Source organism: Myotis daubentonii, chromosome 5 (genome assembly GCF_963259705.1).
Source record: "Myotis daubentonii chromosome 5, mMyoDau2.1, whole genome shotgun sequence".
In the NCBI taxonomy this organism is placed as follows: Eukaryota; Metazoa; Chordata; class Mammalia; order Chiroptera; family Vespertilionidae; genus Myotis; species Myotis daubentonii.
This window is the reverse complement of record NC_081844.1, coordinates 61,856,037-61,870,749: the sequence shown is the minus strand read 5'-3', so window position 1 is coordinate 61,870,749 and position 14,713 is coordinate 61,856,037. Positions and strand designations below refer to the sequence as shown.

General features: G+C 43.3%; 1 protein-coding gene across 2 annotated transcripts in view; it reads right to left on the bottom strand.

The window, feature by feature from the left end:
* RNF150 (ring finger protein 150) overlaps window positions 1-14,713 on the bottom strand; it is a 163,063-nt gene that overhangs the window by 40,867 nt on the left and 107,483 nt on the right. For both annotated transcript variants that reach the window (XM_059697969.1, XM_059697971.1), the window contains exon 5: window positions 2,594-2,690. In XM_059697969.1, coding sequence (XP_059553952.1) covers window positions 2,594-2,690 — 97 coding nt within the window. The remainder of the gene's footprint in view (window positions 1-2,593; window positions 2,691-14,713) is intronic.

Here is a 14,713-nt window from a genome sequence, read left to right as displayed (position 1 = left end):
TGTATTTGCTTGCTTAAGCACAGGCAGCCACAAGGATACTCAGTTAAAACAACAGAACCAAACCCCCCCCCCCCCCAAATCCTGCCACCTGTATTTGGACTAGCTAGTTGATCAGGATTACAACCAAGTTGTTGGTGAGTGGACATTGATCAAAGAGGGATCAGGGTGAATTTCATAAACTATGATTCTGTGACTGGCAGCCTTCAGACTCAGAAGGGCTATGTGCCACAGACACTTACTGAACAATTAGCATACGTAAGGGATACAGAGATGGAGGACCAACAAGCACCAATTACCAGAGTGACAGGCGCTTTTTAATTTTCCTTGATTGAGAGGAAATGGAGTATAGGAGTTTAGGAAGATCGTAAAGCAATTCCATAAGTTGTATAAAAAGGATTTTCAGTTAGCTATAGGAAGTGTTTTCTAACTAAGAAGGTTATGAGGCCCTACCTGGTTTAGCTCAGTGGATAGAGCGTCAGCCTGTGGACTGAAGAAGGTTATGAGTTTGGCCAATGACATGGAAAGTTCTAAGAATGGAGTAAAAATTTCATCTCTTTGGCATAATTTAGGCATGGTGCTACTCAGTGATGGAGGATAGAGTGGAAACCACAACCAAAATTTCCCCCAGATCCAGACTTCAGTATCAACCACCAGGACAAAAACAGAGAAGTCTCAGGGAGGCACGGGGGCAGGGCGAGGGGGGAGTCATACGCCTTGGTGCTGCTGAGAAGTAGCGTAAGCCATGTGCCTTCCTCATGGAGGATGTTCTGTTCTCTGGGGCGAGCTCGGATGGGTGTCACGTTCCTGTTCGCCTGGCCTTTAAGAATCCTTGGCAAAACCCAAAAGATGCTACCAATGTTCATTTTTCCAGGAGCCAAGCATGCTAAGTAAAATCCTACCTGCGTATAAACCCTGGCCAGAAGGCCCACCTGCTAAAAGTCACAATGCTAAACGTTTTGTTAATAAGCCAAATGGCCACCCAATACTTCTCTTTTAAAAACAATGAATAGCTGTATTCTCAACTCATTTACAAGTAGCTTCTGGAGAAGTTGAACCTCCCCAGGAAAAGTCTGGAGTCAAAGTTATTTAGTACAAAATTTGGCTTCGTGGTTCTGAAGGAGTATTGGAATCGACCCTTAGGAGCTTTGAAAGTACCCTGAGCAATAGGAGCGAGGCCAGGTGATGTGACGCTCTCTAATTGTGAGTACGTATTCTAAAGGTGTCAGAGACCAAGACACACGTACACACATGCAAGCACACATACACATACATTCCCCCCTCCCTTGTAAGATCCAGTTACGGCCAGGAGTTGTGAAAAGTGCAAGCATTGAGATGAATTTCTAAGTCACCAGCATCTGGTAGAGATGCTGGGTGTTAACTAATGTTTCATGTTCAGAGTAATTGATTTTCACCTTGACTACATTATGCATTTACAACCCTGGTCTGAGAATTTAATGCATTGCCTTTCAAAATCTAATTCAAAGATACAGTCACACCAGCTGATTTGTTTCTGGTGCAACAACCGTGAAAACCGGCACTCAGCTGGCACAGAGGCAGCTGGTCCAGGGGAGAAACTTCAGCCAATGCACAGCCCCCTAAGGCCTCAGGTGTGCCCTCTCCAGCAGAGTCCCTCTGATAGTCCTAGAATAATGAGCCCGTCGGCATTAAAGAAAACCTTTGATATCTGACCTGCTCCTTCCTCCTCCAGTGACATCTTGGGACCATTAACATTCTCTTTGTTCTCTGCCATTAGTGAGAAGTGACAACAGGGAGGTTGCAGTACCGTGCAGGGGAGGGGGAGGCCGGTTTCTGCATCCTGCTTGTCTAGCTCCTTCTAGCCAGTGCCTGTGTTTTTCTGACATCGCTCTGTGCAGCCCTCGGATTGGGTGGCCTGGCTGGCTTCCTGCCCTCACATGGCAGCTGCTGTCTCACCAACCGCCAGTCCGTGGGCTTCACTTGCCATGGGCCTGGGAAAGTCTTTCCCTGGAGTGTCAAGCCAGCCAGCTGGTGGGATTCTCTTCGCACTGGCAGAGAGATTTGATTTTATACAGCCTATAATGGAGGCACCAGCTGGAGGGTCACACTAGAATGAAGTGGTTCTGGCTCTGGTGTCCTGCTCGCTCAAGGTCTCCACAGATCTGAGTTCAGCAGCGGCTCTGAGCCAGGGTCCCAGCAGCTGTTCTCCCCGCCCAGTGTGGGGAAGAGCTCGTTTCCTCTGAACGCTAGGGGACTGGGGCACGATCAGACAATGTGGCCTGCAGACCTCTGTGATGACAGTGCAGGGGCCACAACACAAGAGGAAATCAATGCACAACTGGCTCATGGGGCCTCTGCTGGTGTCCCGCCTGCATCTACTCACTGCAGCCTGGAGGAGAAGCGGCACAAGCAGCACCTGGACTCGCAGACACAGACAATGGACACGGGGAGAAGGCCAAGTGTTTTCAGACATGGGCATTCCCTTTGGGCCTCATCGGACGACGCCCAGGCTATGGGGTTGAGGGGACAGAGGAAAGCCAGGCGTGAGGTGTTCTCCCTGCTCCGGGGGTAACGCAGAAAGACAGACACGACGAGGCTTAGGCTGTGCTGTGCTTACCGGGATCCCTAGGGCTTTAAGAATGTTCATCTTGCACATGGGGCAGGTGCGATGGTCTAGGAGCCAGGGGTCAACACAGGACTTGTGGAAAAGATGCCTGCAATGAGAACCATACAGCTTAGAGCGGCGGCAACTGCAGAGACTCCCTAGTCCAGTAGGGCCCAGATGCTTCTCCAAAGTCACTCAGCTGCTCAGTGGCAGAGCCAGGACTCGAACCTCCGTCTCCTAACACCTGGACCAATGTGCGTCCTGTCATCCCCTACGGCGGTGCAGTCAAACTCTGTCTGGATCCCAGGAGTGTCCTACAGGTCTCCAAGTTTCAGAAAGCGTAGAAACAGAGAGAAGCTTCTCTTTCTTAATAGGAAGCATGTTTACTAGAAAGAACACAAGGGGAGAAACTTGAACAGGCCTTTCAGGGTCACCTGATAGATACTACGTTTGCAGAATTCCAGAATTTCTTTTCCCACGGTCGGGCTCCTTTCCATTAATATTTGGGGGTCTGACATAAAGGGCAGAGGAGATCCTGGAAGCATTTAACAACACAAATGACCTTTTTAGTCGTTAAGGCTGCCGGTTGTCAAGTCAGAAGCCAGAGTGAAAGGGGCGGTAACCTTTCCTGTTTGGACAGCTGACATCTGTGCTCAACTCCACTCCATCCCTGGGCGCCAGGTTCTCTGAGCTTTCATCTGGGGGCAGGCTGAGGGGGCATTTGGTAGATGTGGGAGGGCGCCCGACTGAACTGCCTCTCCACTTGGCTCTCAGAGTCACTCTGTCAGACACTGTTGGAGTCAGAGCTTGCTTTCTCACTCACAAGATCCAGATCACGGGCAGAAGCCGTCAGAAGTGCCTGCCTAGGGCAAGAAGAGAGAGAACTGTCTGTCTTAAGGGTGAGGGCTTCCTTAGGACAGTGCCTCCATGCCTGACCCTCTCTCCTCAGGGGTGCCCTAACCCTGGAGTACTCCCGCTCTCCCTTCTCATCTCTCATTCTAACAGTTCTCACAATGCTCTTTGTGTTGTATGGCTTTAGGCCAAGGGCTTAAAACGTCCTCCCTGCCTCAAATTAGAGAATTGTGCAGGAAGGGGCTGCCTTTTAAACTGAACTTGGGAAGTAGCCATGTGCCAAGGATGGGATTAGCTGTATAGAGGATGTCTTCAGATTGGTGATTAGCAAAAAGGAGAGTGACAACTTGGATGTGTCCTTGTGTTTGCAGGTTACTGTTTAGAATGCCCTGCAGATTCGCTGCTTGGGAGGCATGTGTCTCATTCATTCATTCTCTCACCCACACCTTCGTCCAACAAGTAGTGTCTGCCAAGAACTGTGCTCATCACTGGGAGTCGGCATGACAGAGATTTGGCCCCTTCCCTTAGGGCAGTGATGGCGAACCTATGACACGTATGTCAGAGGTGACACGCGAACTCATTTTTTGGTTGATTTTTCTTTGTTAAATGGCATTTAAATATATAAAATAAATGTCAAAAATATAAATCTTTGTTTTACTATGGTTTCAAATATAAAAAAAATTCTATATGTGACACGGCACCAGAGTTAAGTTAGGGTTTTTCAAAATGCTGACACGCCAAGCTCAAAAGGTTCGCCATCACTGCCTTAGGGAATATAACAGGAGAGACAGACATTAATAAAATACTAATATAAAATAAACTGCTTAATGACACCAGTGCTAAGTACCACATTAGAAGAACAGGAGTGGGGAAGGATTTATAACAAGGAGAGTTTCCCGATGAGGTGCCAAAGCTAAGACTGGAGGGGAGAGGAAGGAGGACATTTAAGCAGAACCACTGGCTGGACAAAAGCCCTGAGCTGGGCACTGGAAGAGGTGGTCCCAGCACAGTGAGGGAGGGGCTGAGGCTGGATAGAGTCCTGCCTGCACAACCACCCCTCTCCCCAAGATATACCTCTCTCCCCACGTTCAGGCTCTACCTTCAGGAAACAAGTTCCTAATCTGACTTTGCTCACCACCTGGTGTTCCTCCTGGGAACCGAGTCAAACATTCTGGCCCCTTTGACCACCCTGGGAGGCAGGCTCTGCTGTGTCTCCTGAACACAGACTGGAGTGGGAATGAGGGCAGGCCCCCTCATTAGCTGTTGTAGCTCAAAGAAGTCACTTGATATCTCCAAGTCTCATCTGCCTCATCTGTAAGATGAAGATCTAATACTCACATGGAGAAGCCTTCCCTGAGTATCCAGTTCACCGAAGTGAGTACTTCCTCCCTAGCACCCTGAGTGATTTCTTTCCATGCACTGGTCTTACAGCTTCTGTGATGGTTAGGGTTAGTGCTCTGTGTCAACTGGGCCAGGCTATTCAACCAAACACTAATCTAAGATATTCTGTAACTATGATTAGTATGTATAATCAGTTGACTTTAAATAAAGGAGATTATCCAAAACAATCTAGGTGGGCCTGTTCTAATCTGTTGAAAAGTTTTAAGAGCAAACCCTTTTTAAGAGAAGACATTCTGGCTCAAGGAGGCATAATTAATGGCTGCTCAGTTTTCAGCCTGTCGGCCTGCGCTGCAGATTTCAGACTTGCCAGCCCCTACAATCACGTAAGCCAACTCCTTGAAAATATATAGTGGGATATAATGTTTAGGCATCCTGACTGATGCATCCCCCAATGAGATTACCTCCATGAGAGCAAAACCCCCTTTGCCTGATTGACTGCTATATCCCAGCACTGAGAATAGTTCCTGGCACACAGAGAAGAAATACTTGCTGCATTAGTGGGTATTTATCAAAGGCCCCGGCACTCCTCCCTGCCTGCACATGGTCAGGTCACCCAGTCCCATGGACCCACTCTTCCTAAAAATCTTTCACATTCATTTCTTTGCTCTTCTCAGTGCTGTTCCCTCTTTCACAATCTCATGACCTTTTTTTCTGTATTATTCTACTAACATCCAAACTGGTCTCCATGCCACCAGTCTTTCCCTGCTCTCTTCAGCCCACTCTTCCTTGCCAGATTTATCTTTTTAAAATAAAGTATGAGTTACGTCACCCCCTTGTTCCAGTCTGCTCTGTGCTAGGAGCTGGGTATGAATTTGAATAAGACAAGGTCCCTCCTTCAAGGCAGTGCTACAGCCCTTCAGTGGCTCCCTGGGAACTAAAATGTCAAGGCCATTGAGAGGTCACTCCTGGATTCATTTTCTGGCTGTTTGATCTTAGGCACGTCTCCAAGACTCAGACCCCCATTGGTGAAATTTTATCTTATAGGTATGGAGTTTACAAGTGAACAAGTGTGAGTGTGTGTGTAAGTGAGTGTGTGTGAGTGTGTGTGTGTGTGTGTGTTACAGAGAGAGAGAGAGAGAGACAGAGGGAGAGAGAGAGAAGGAGAGGGGATAAATAATGCTCACAAAGCTTAAATCATAAGTCTTGGCCCTCCTTAATTGTAAACTACCGTTAATCTTATCAATACTACTACTGCATCTTGTTTTTATTTATTTACTAGAGGCCTGATGCATGAAATTCATGCAACGGCTTCGGGCCTCGGCCGGCCCTCACAGCCCTGGCTTTGCCCAGAAAGTTGTCTGGATGGTCGTTCTGCTGTTCAGTCTAATTAGCATATTAGCTCTCTCTCTCTCTCTCTCTCTCTCTCTCTCTCTCTCTATATATATATATATATACACACATATATATATATATATGTATATATTTAAATTCTCACCTGAGAATATTTTTCCATTGATTTTTAGAGAGAGTGGAAGAGAGAGGGAGAGACAGAGAGAAACACTGATGTGAGAGAAACACATCGATTGGTTGCCTCCTGCACACGCCCTGACCAGGGCCGGGGCTGGCAAGGAGCCTGCAACTGGGGTATGTGCCCTTTACTGGAATCAAACCCAGGACTGTTCAGTCTGCAGGCCAATGCCCTATTCACTGAGCCAAACCGGCTAGGGCTGCATCTTATTTTTAGATGTTATTACTCTGTATTCTACTCTTTAGAATGAACTTTCTAAGGTTGAATGCAAGTAACTCAAAATTTTAAAAAAATCACAGGAGGAACTAAGGACAAAAAAAGTGCTGAAATGACTCATAGGGTGATCATGCTGATCATTAACTAATATTTCTAGCATATTTTTTGTTAACCATCAAATATGAAGACTATATCCTTATAATTGTATTGCAACCCCCTACCCCCAAATGGAAAGAAAAATAGAAGTCACTTGACTAAATAAATAAACAAAAGAATAGGGGAAGACTCTGGAATTTAGTGCAATGCACCCCCAGTTTAGTAAACATCTGTAAGGCAAAGTCAATCTCAACTCTTCCTATTTGTGCAATTCTCAGTAGAGCACTGTCCCTTCCCATGTTTTAACAAAAGCTGGGTGAGGAAATACATCAGAGGAACAAAAGGACAAGATATTCTATCTCTTAACAATCCTAACAAATTGGAAGTACAACAGGGGGTCGATCAAACTCTTCTCCTTCCTAATTCACCAAAGGGAAGCAAACGTTTAGAAAGTGTTCTTTAAACACCTCACAAAACATGATGTCTACAGCTGCATAATGATGCAGAGAGGATGATGAATAATAAAATCCGGTCTCACAGTTTTAGCAGCACTGAAAATCCAGTTTAACCCATTTCCCCAGCTATTGATTCTTTTTTTTAAAATATATTTTTACTGATCTCAGAGAGGAAGGGAGAGGGAGAAAGAGAAACATCAAAGATGAGAGAGAATCATTGATCGGCTGTCTCCTGCATGCCCCCCACTGGGGATCAAGCCCGCAACCTGGCCATATGCCCTTGACTGGAATCAAACCCGGGACCCTTCAGTCTGCAGGTCGACGCTCTATCCACTGAGCCAAACCAGCCAGGGCCCATCTATTGATTCTTGTTTTCTCTTGTCCTTTCGCCTGTATGTGTAAATCCCACCCCAATTGAATGACAATTTTTTTCTCCATGTGGAGGAGGAAGGGCTTTTCTATCTCATTCCCTTTTGCAGGCTATGAGACCCTGCCCCCTGCCATTGAGATCAGGGTCCCCTGGATTTCCCTTTGGCATCAATGAAAGCTGTTTCATTCCCCTTGGGGAAATGGCCATCAAAGAACATGATGATGAACTTTGTGTCGCTAAGTGGTTCCCTTCCATACTGTCTCCTCTCTCTCTGTCCCCTCCGCAGACAGTCCTTACAGTGATCACCGTGTTGTGTTCTGGGCTGGGTGTGAATCAGGCCAGTTAAGCAGGCACAGCCCCTCCTGCCATAAACTCCTTCCAACTCCTTCCGCTGTGGGGGCGACTCTGCCATTGGGTTTGGTCTGAAGTGTTTGGACCAATTATGAGACACTGCATTTCCCGGATTCCCTCTTTTGAGGTTACATGAACATTATTTAAAAGAAAAAGAAAAAGAAGAAAAGGAAAGGGGAAAAAGAGCTGTCACACAGAACCAGTAGCGACCATATTCTGGCTGTTGCTGTAAACATAATTACTTTGTTTAGGCAAGCAAAGAGGCTATGCGAGCAGGTGCACCTGCTGGAGGGGGAAAAAGAATGCCCCACAGTGAATCACTGCTCACCTCTAGCACAAGCACCACCTCTGTGAGGAAGGAGGGTGTTTTCAGGCCCATAATAACAAGCTTGGACTCACTATGGAGAAAGTGAAATCCTTAAGGCCGGGCTAGAGTGAAGTTGGTGTGTATGGGGTCCTTAGACGTTTGGCTTTGAGGGAGATGGGAGTTTCTGAGGCAGAATTTTAGCCAAAACCGTATTTCCAGAGAGTTGAGAGCACAGCAGAGCACCCTTATGGGGCAGGGGGAGGGTGGGGCCAAGGTGTCAGAGCCACAGCCAGTGGTACAGTGGAAAGGCTAGCTCAGAAGTCAGAAAACATGGCTTTGCTTTGGGCCTTGTGACCAATCTCTCTGAATTAAGTTGGTTTTTTTAAATTAAAATAATGAGGCATTAATGATACTTACTCTATCTATATTATATATATAACATATATATAAAATTATATATAATTGTGATACCAATTAGCTATTATATACAAAAGAGCTTTGTAAACAGTAGAGTGCTTTTCAAAGTTAAAAATCTATCTATCTATATAAAAGCCTAATATGCAAATTGTCCCCTCAGAAGTTCTACTGGGGGACCAAGAATTCGATCACTCGCTATGATGTGTTCTGACCACCAGGGGGCGGCATGGAACAAAGGAAGGCCCCAGCTGGCAGCCAGGGAAGGAAGGCCCTGGCTGGCAGCCAGAAGGCTCCGATCGGCCCTGATCGCCAGCCAGGCCTAGGGACCCTACCTGTGCACGAATTTCATGCACCAGGCCTCTAGTATTTTAATAAAGAGCCACTTCTTTCACCCAGTTACCCATAGTATTGGATTTAAATAGCAGTGAGGAAAAACCAACATAACTTAAAAAACTAAGACAATGCATCAGATCCTCCTGCTACTAAACTGTGTTTCTTTTTTTAGCTATAGTGGACGAAATCGATCCTTGGGGAACGCAAGTTCCGAGGGCACTGCTCAACCCTCCTTTCATAGCCAGTGTCACTCGCGCCTCTGGTTTCTGGCGGAGGGAGGCTCCGTGCTGAAAACTTGACCCTGGTCTAATTATATCACTTGGCTGGGGCAGCAAAGCTGGTTGGCATGCCTCCCGTCTGTCTAGTTGATGAATATAACCAGGGATCAGGACATTTGAAGTCAGAATGCCATATTTAACAAGGTTATTACAGTTCGAGACTTCTTTCCTAGGGCGGCATTTGCTCTGTTGCAGACGACAGAAAGTAACACATCAGACATCATTTATCAGCCCTGCCATCTCCTTTTATGTTTCCTTCTTTCATCCCTGACATTCAGTGATGTATCTAATGTTTGGCTGGGTACACATACAAATCCAAAGTAATCAAAGAAAAATTATTAGAAAATACCATCAGCACACTTTGAACTTAAAATTTATGTAATTTTGACTAAGGCACAATGCGAACTATCTTTTTTTTTAAAGTTCAAAGTACTTAAAAATTTTTCCCCATTATTTTAAATGTAGGTATAAAAATTGCTTAAATCTTAAGAAAGCTCCATGACTGTAGTGTACATACTATTCAGATGAAGATATAGTTTCCCCAGAGACCTCTCCTCCCCCTCACCAGTCAGTACCCACACTCTGCCATGTACCCACCATTATGACTTCTGTGAGCACAGATGAGCTTTGTTTGTGATTGAGTTTCATATAAATGGGATCATAAAGTATATTCTTTTTTTTTGCTGGGTTTCTTTTGCTCAACATAATGTTTTCAGGTTCATATGTGCTTTAATGTATACTTATTAATATACATTGTTTTTTAATGCTGAGTGATATTCCATTGCATATATGTACCCCAATTTGTTTATACATTTTTCTGTTAGACATTTGGGCTGTTTTCCTTTTTGGCTATTATGAATAAATGTACTATGACAACTCTTGTACAAGTCTTTCTGTGAACGTAGCATTCATTTTTCCTGGGTACATATCCAAGAGTAGAACTGCTAGGATAGATGGGTAGTATGTGTTTAACTTTAGTAGAAACTGTCAAATTTCCAAAGCAATTGTGCCATTTTAAACTCCCACCACATTATATAACTTTTAACTTGGCAGAGTATGTTAAGTTATGTTCCTGAAAGTATGAGTCTTATAAATAATGGTTTTTATAAACAATGACTATTGAGTGGAATGCTTCACACCAATGTAAATTTCAGATACATTTAAAAAAATGTAGTTAACCATTTTTTTTTTTTTAAATTTCTTGATAGGGAAGCATAGAGAGGAAAAAATAAAAATGAACAAAGATAAAATTCATATATTTTATCTTTTTTACTGTTAATCAAAGAGCATTATCAAAACAAAGTAAAATATTTAAAAGAGAAAAGCACTATTTACTGAAAATATCAAAATTTTAAAATAGTTAATATCACATTTTATCAATTCTAGGCCATCCCATTCTACATCCCCATTTTAACATCTCTAAAATTGGCAAGCATCTTTTTTTTTTATTGATTAAGGTATTACAAGCATCTTATAGACAATGAAAATTTAGATTAGATATATGAAGAGCTTGTTAGTCAACAGTAATATCTCAAAGAAATAAAAAACATGGGAATTAAAACTAGTGCTACGTTGCCTGGCTGGTGTGGCTCAGTGGTTGAGCATCGGTCCATTACCCAGGAGATCACAGTTTGATTCCAGGTCAGGGCACAAGCCCGGGTTTCAGGCTCCATCCTCAGTAGGGGTCGTGTAGAAGGCAGCCAATAGATGTTTCTCTCTCATGGAGGTTTCTCTCTATCCCTCTCCCTCTCTCTAGAATATATATATGTATATATACTAGAATATACATATGTACATATACTAGAATATATATATGTACATATACTAGAATATATATATGTACATATACTAGAATATATATATATGTATATATACTAGAATATATATGTATATAAACTTATATATATACTAGAATATATACATGTATATATACTAGAATATATATGTATATGTGTGTATACACACACACACACACACACACACACACACACACACTAGAGGCCCAATGCATAAAATTCGTGCACTAAGGGGGTGTGTCCCCCAGCCCAGCCTGCACCCTCCCTCTCCAATCTGGGACCCCTCAGGGGATGTCCGACTGCCGGTTTAGGCCTGATCCCACAGGGCCTGGTAGTCGGACATCCCTCTCACAATCTGGGACTGCTGGCTCCCAACCACTCACCTGCCTGCCTGCCTGATTGCCCGTAACCGCTTCTGCCTGCCAGTCTGATTGCCCCCTAACCACTCCCCTGCCAGCTTGAGCGACGCCTAACTTCTCCCCTGCCAACCCGATCACCCCCAACTGCCCTCCCCTGCAGGCCTGGTCACCCCCAACTGTCTTCCCCTGCCATCCTGGTTCCCCCAACTGCCCTCCCCTGCAGGCCTGGTTCCCCCAACTGCCCTCCCTGCAGGCCTGGTCCCCCCACTGCTAGCCATCTGTGGTGGCCATCTTGTGAGCACATGGGGGTGGCCATCCTGTCTGTGCGAGGGTGTGATGGTCAATTTGCATATTACCTCTTTATTATATAGGATATGCCTTTGGTTCTGAATATCCATGGCAGTTCCTTAAAATAAAAAGAAAAAGAACTAGTGCTACCTTCATATTTGCCTATCAAATGAGAAGGATGTTTAAAATGGTTCTAGTTCAAGGTTCTAGTGACACTAATATAAGCATACTCACACCCATTCAGTGGAGTGTAAACTGATACTATCTTTCAGGAAAGCAGTTGGACAAAACTTATGAAGGTTCTTTAAAATCATTTTTGACCCAGTAAGTTCAGTTTTAGCAATGTATCCTAAGGGATATATACATAGGAAAATATATAAAAACAATTAAGGTAATGATTTTATAATGATGAAAACTGGAAGCAATTTAAATGCTGAACAATAGGAAGGCAGTTAACTGAACTCCAATAATGGGCTACTCTGCAATCACTAAGATATTTTAAAATAATTTCTAATTATAGAAAATGCTTACTTTTTATTTTTTTATTTATTTTTTATTTTTATTTTTATTTATTTATTTTTATTTTATTTATTTATTTTTTATTGCTTAAAGTATTACAAAGGGTATTACATATGTGTCCATTTTATCCCCCCGCCCTAGACAGTCCCCTAGCCTCCCCTATTCCCCAGTGTCTTATGTCCATTGGTTATGCTTATATGCATGCATACAAGTCCTTTAGTTGATCTCTTACCCCCCTACCTCCTGCCCCCCAACCCTCCCTGGCCTTCCCGCTGCAGTTTGACAATCTGTTTGAGGCAGCTCTGCCTCTGTATCTATTATTGTTCAAAAGTTTATAATGGTCTCTATTGTCCATGAATGAGTGAGATCATGTGGTATTTTTCCTTTATTGACTGGCTTATTTCACTTAGCATAATGCTCTCCAGTTCCATCCATGACGTTGCAAATGGTAAGAGTTCCTTCCTTTTTACAGCAGCATAGTATTCCATCGTGTAGATGTACCACAGTTTTCTAATCCATTCATCTACTGATGGGCACTTAGGCTGTTTCCAGATCTTAGCTATGGTGAATTGTGCTGCTATGAACATAGGGGTGCATATATCCTTTCTGATTGGTGTTTCTGGTTTCTTGGGATATATTCCTAGAAGTGGGATCACAGGGTCAAATGGGAGTTCCATTTTCAGTTTTTTAAGGAAACTCCATACTGTCTTCCATAGTGGCTGCACCAGTCTGCATTCCCACCAGCAGTGCACAAGTGTTCCTTTTTCTCCACATCTTCTCCAGCACTTGTCGTTTGTTGATTTCTTGATGATAGCCAGTCTGACAGGTGTGAGATGGTACCTCATTGTTGTTTTGATTTGCATCTCTCGGATGATTAGTGACTTTGAGCATGTTTTCATATGTCTCTTGGCTTTCTGAATGTCCTCTTTTGAAAGGTGTCTATTTAGGTCCTTTGCCCAAGAAAATGCTTACTTTTAAAAAAATATATTTTTATTGATTTCAGAGAGGAAGGGAGAGAGAGAGAGAGAGAGAGAGAGAGAGAGAGAGAGAGAGAGAGAGAAACATCAATGATGAGAGAGAATCATTGATTGGCTGCCTTCTGCACACCCCCGGACTGAGGACTGAGCTGGCAACCCCAGGCATGTACCCTGCCCTGGAATTGAACTGTGACCTCCTGGTTCACAGGTCTTGATGCTCAACCACTAAGCCATGCCAGCTGGGTGAAAATGCTTACTTTTTTTTTAATGCTTACTTTTTAATGTTAAATAAGAAAGTAGAATAAAAATTGTGTTAATGTTCTGACTCTACAATGTTTAACAAATACATGGTATATATTTAACAATATACAATGTATAACAACATATATGGTATTTACATATATGCATTATAAAAAATGAAATAGACCAATATGAATAATAATTTCTTTCTCAGTGGTGAGATTATTTTATTTCTTGTTTACATCTTTATACTTTTCTCTATGTTCAAAATGTATTAGCCATAAAACCCTGAAAGTTATTTCAAAAATCACCTCTCTATATAAACAGAATGCCCAATAATCTAACTTGCATAACATGGGCTTGAAAGCCTGAGTCAAACCTTATGAAAACCAGCCAACATTTATCACTGTTTTCAAAAAAAGGAACTTGGAAAAAAACCTGTTCCTAATCAAGATATGTCACAGGCACACGGGGTGAAGTCAGGACAGACCATTTCTGTCCGGGTAGAAAGCGCCCCTTTATTTTCCACTTCACGAGTTATAGGACTCATCGTCGGCATCCTGATCACATTTCAGCATTTTGTAAATTTCTTTTACTCATAAAGAGGTTGGAATTTTCTCCCCACAAAGACATTCAGTTCATTTGACTCATCTAAAAATCAGACTTGTCCCTGGGGAAAACAGCTTCAGGGGCTAGTGTTTATTTTTAGTGCTTTCAGTAAAACTTGATTGTGATGCTTTGAGTTGTCAAATGTTAAAGTGATGCCCATTTTTACATCAGATTATAATCCTTCTTTATGTTATGTTCTTTATAATCAGCAGTTCTCAATCTGTGGGTCGCGACCCCTTTGGAAGTCGAACGACCCTTTCACAGGGGTCGCTTAAGACCATCGGAAAACACATATATAATTACATATTGTTTTTGTGATTAATCACTATGCTTTAATTATGTTCAATTTGTAACAATGAAAATACATCCTGCATATCAGATATTTACATTACGATTCATAACTGTAGCAAAATTACAGTTATGAAGTAGCAACAAAAATAATTTTATGTTTGGGAGTCACCACAACATGAAGAATTGTATTAAAGGGTCGTGGCATTAGGAAGGTTGAGAACCACTGTTTATAATGATCGTGCCATGTCTGACAAGGAGAGTCTCTTGTCCCCCACCCCCAAAAAGAGAAGTTCCCAGATAAATATCAGATCCAACTGAGAAGTCACCTTGGGTTATCATGAAAGGATCCAAGACATGGATCCCGCTTCAGAGTTTCAGGTGAGGCAGGTGAGGCTACGGACTGCCCAGGTGGGTTTGTTGGAAGCACCCCTGAGAACAAGGAAATGCTCCGGGACGCATTGAACAAACAGCCACTCACTGGTGGACTGCTGTGCGCTCACCTGCATTAG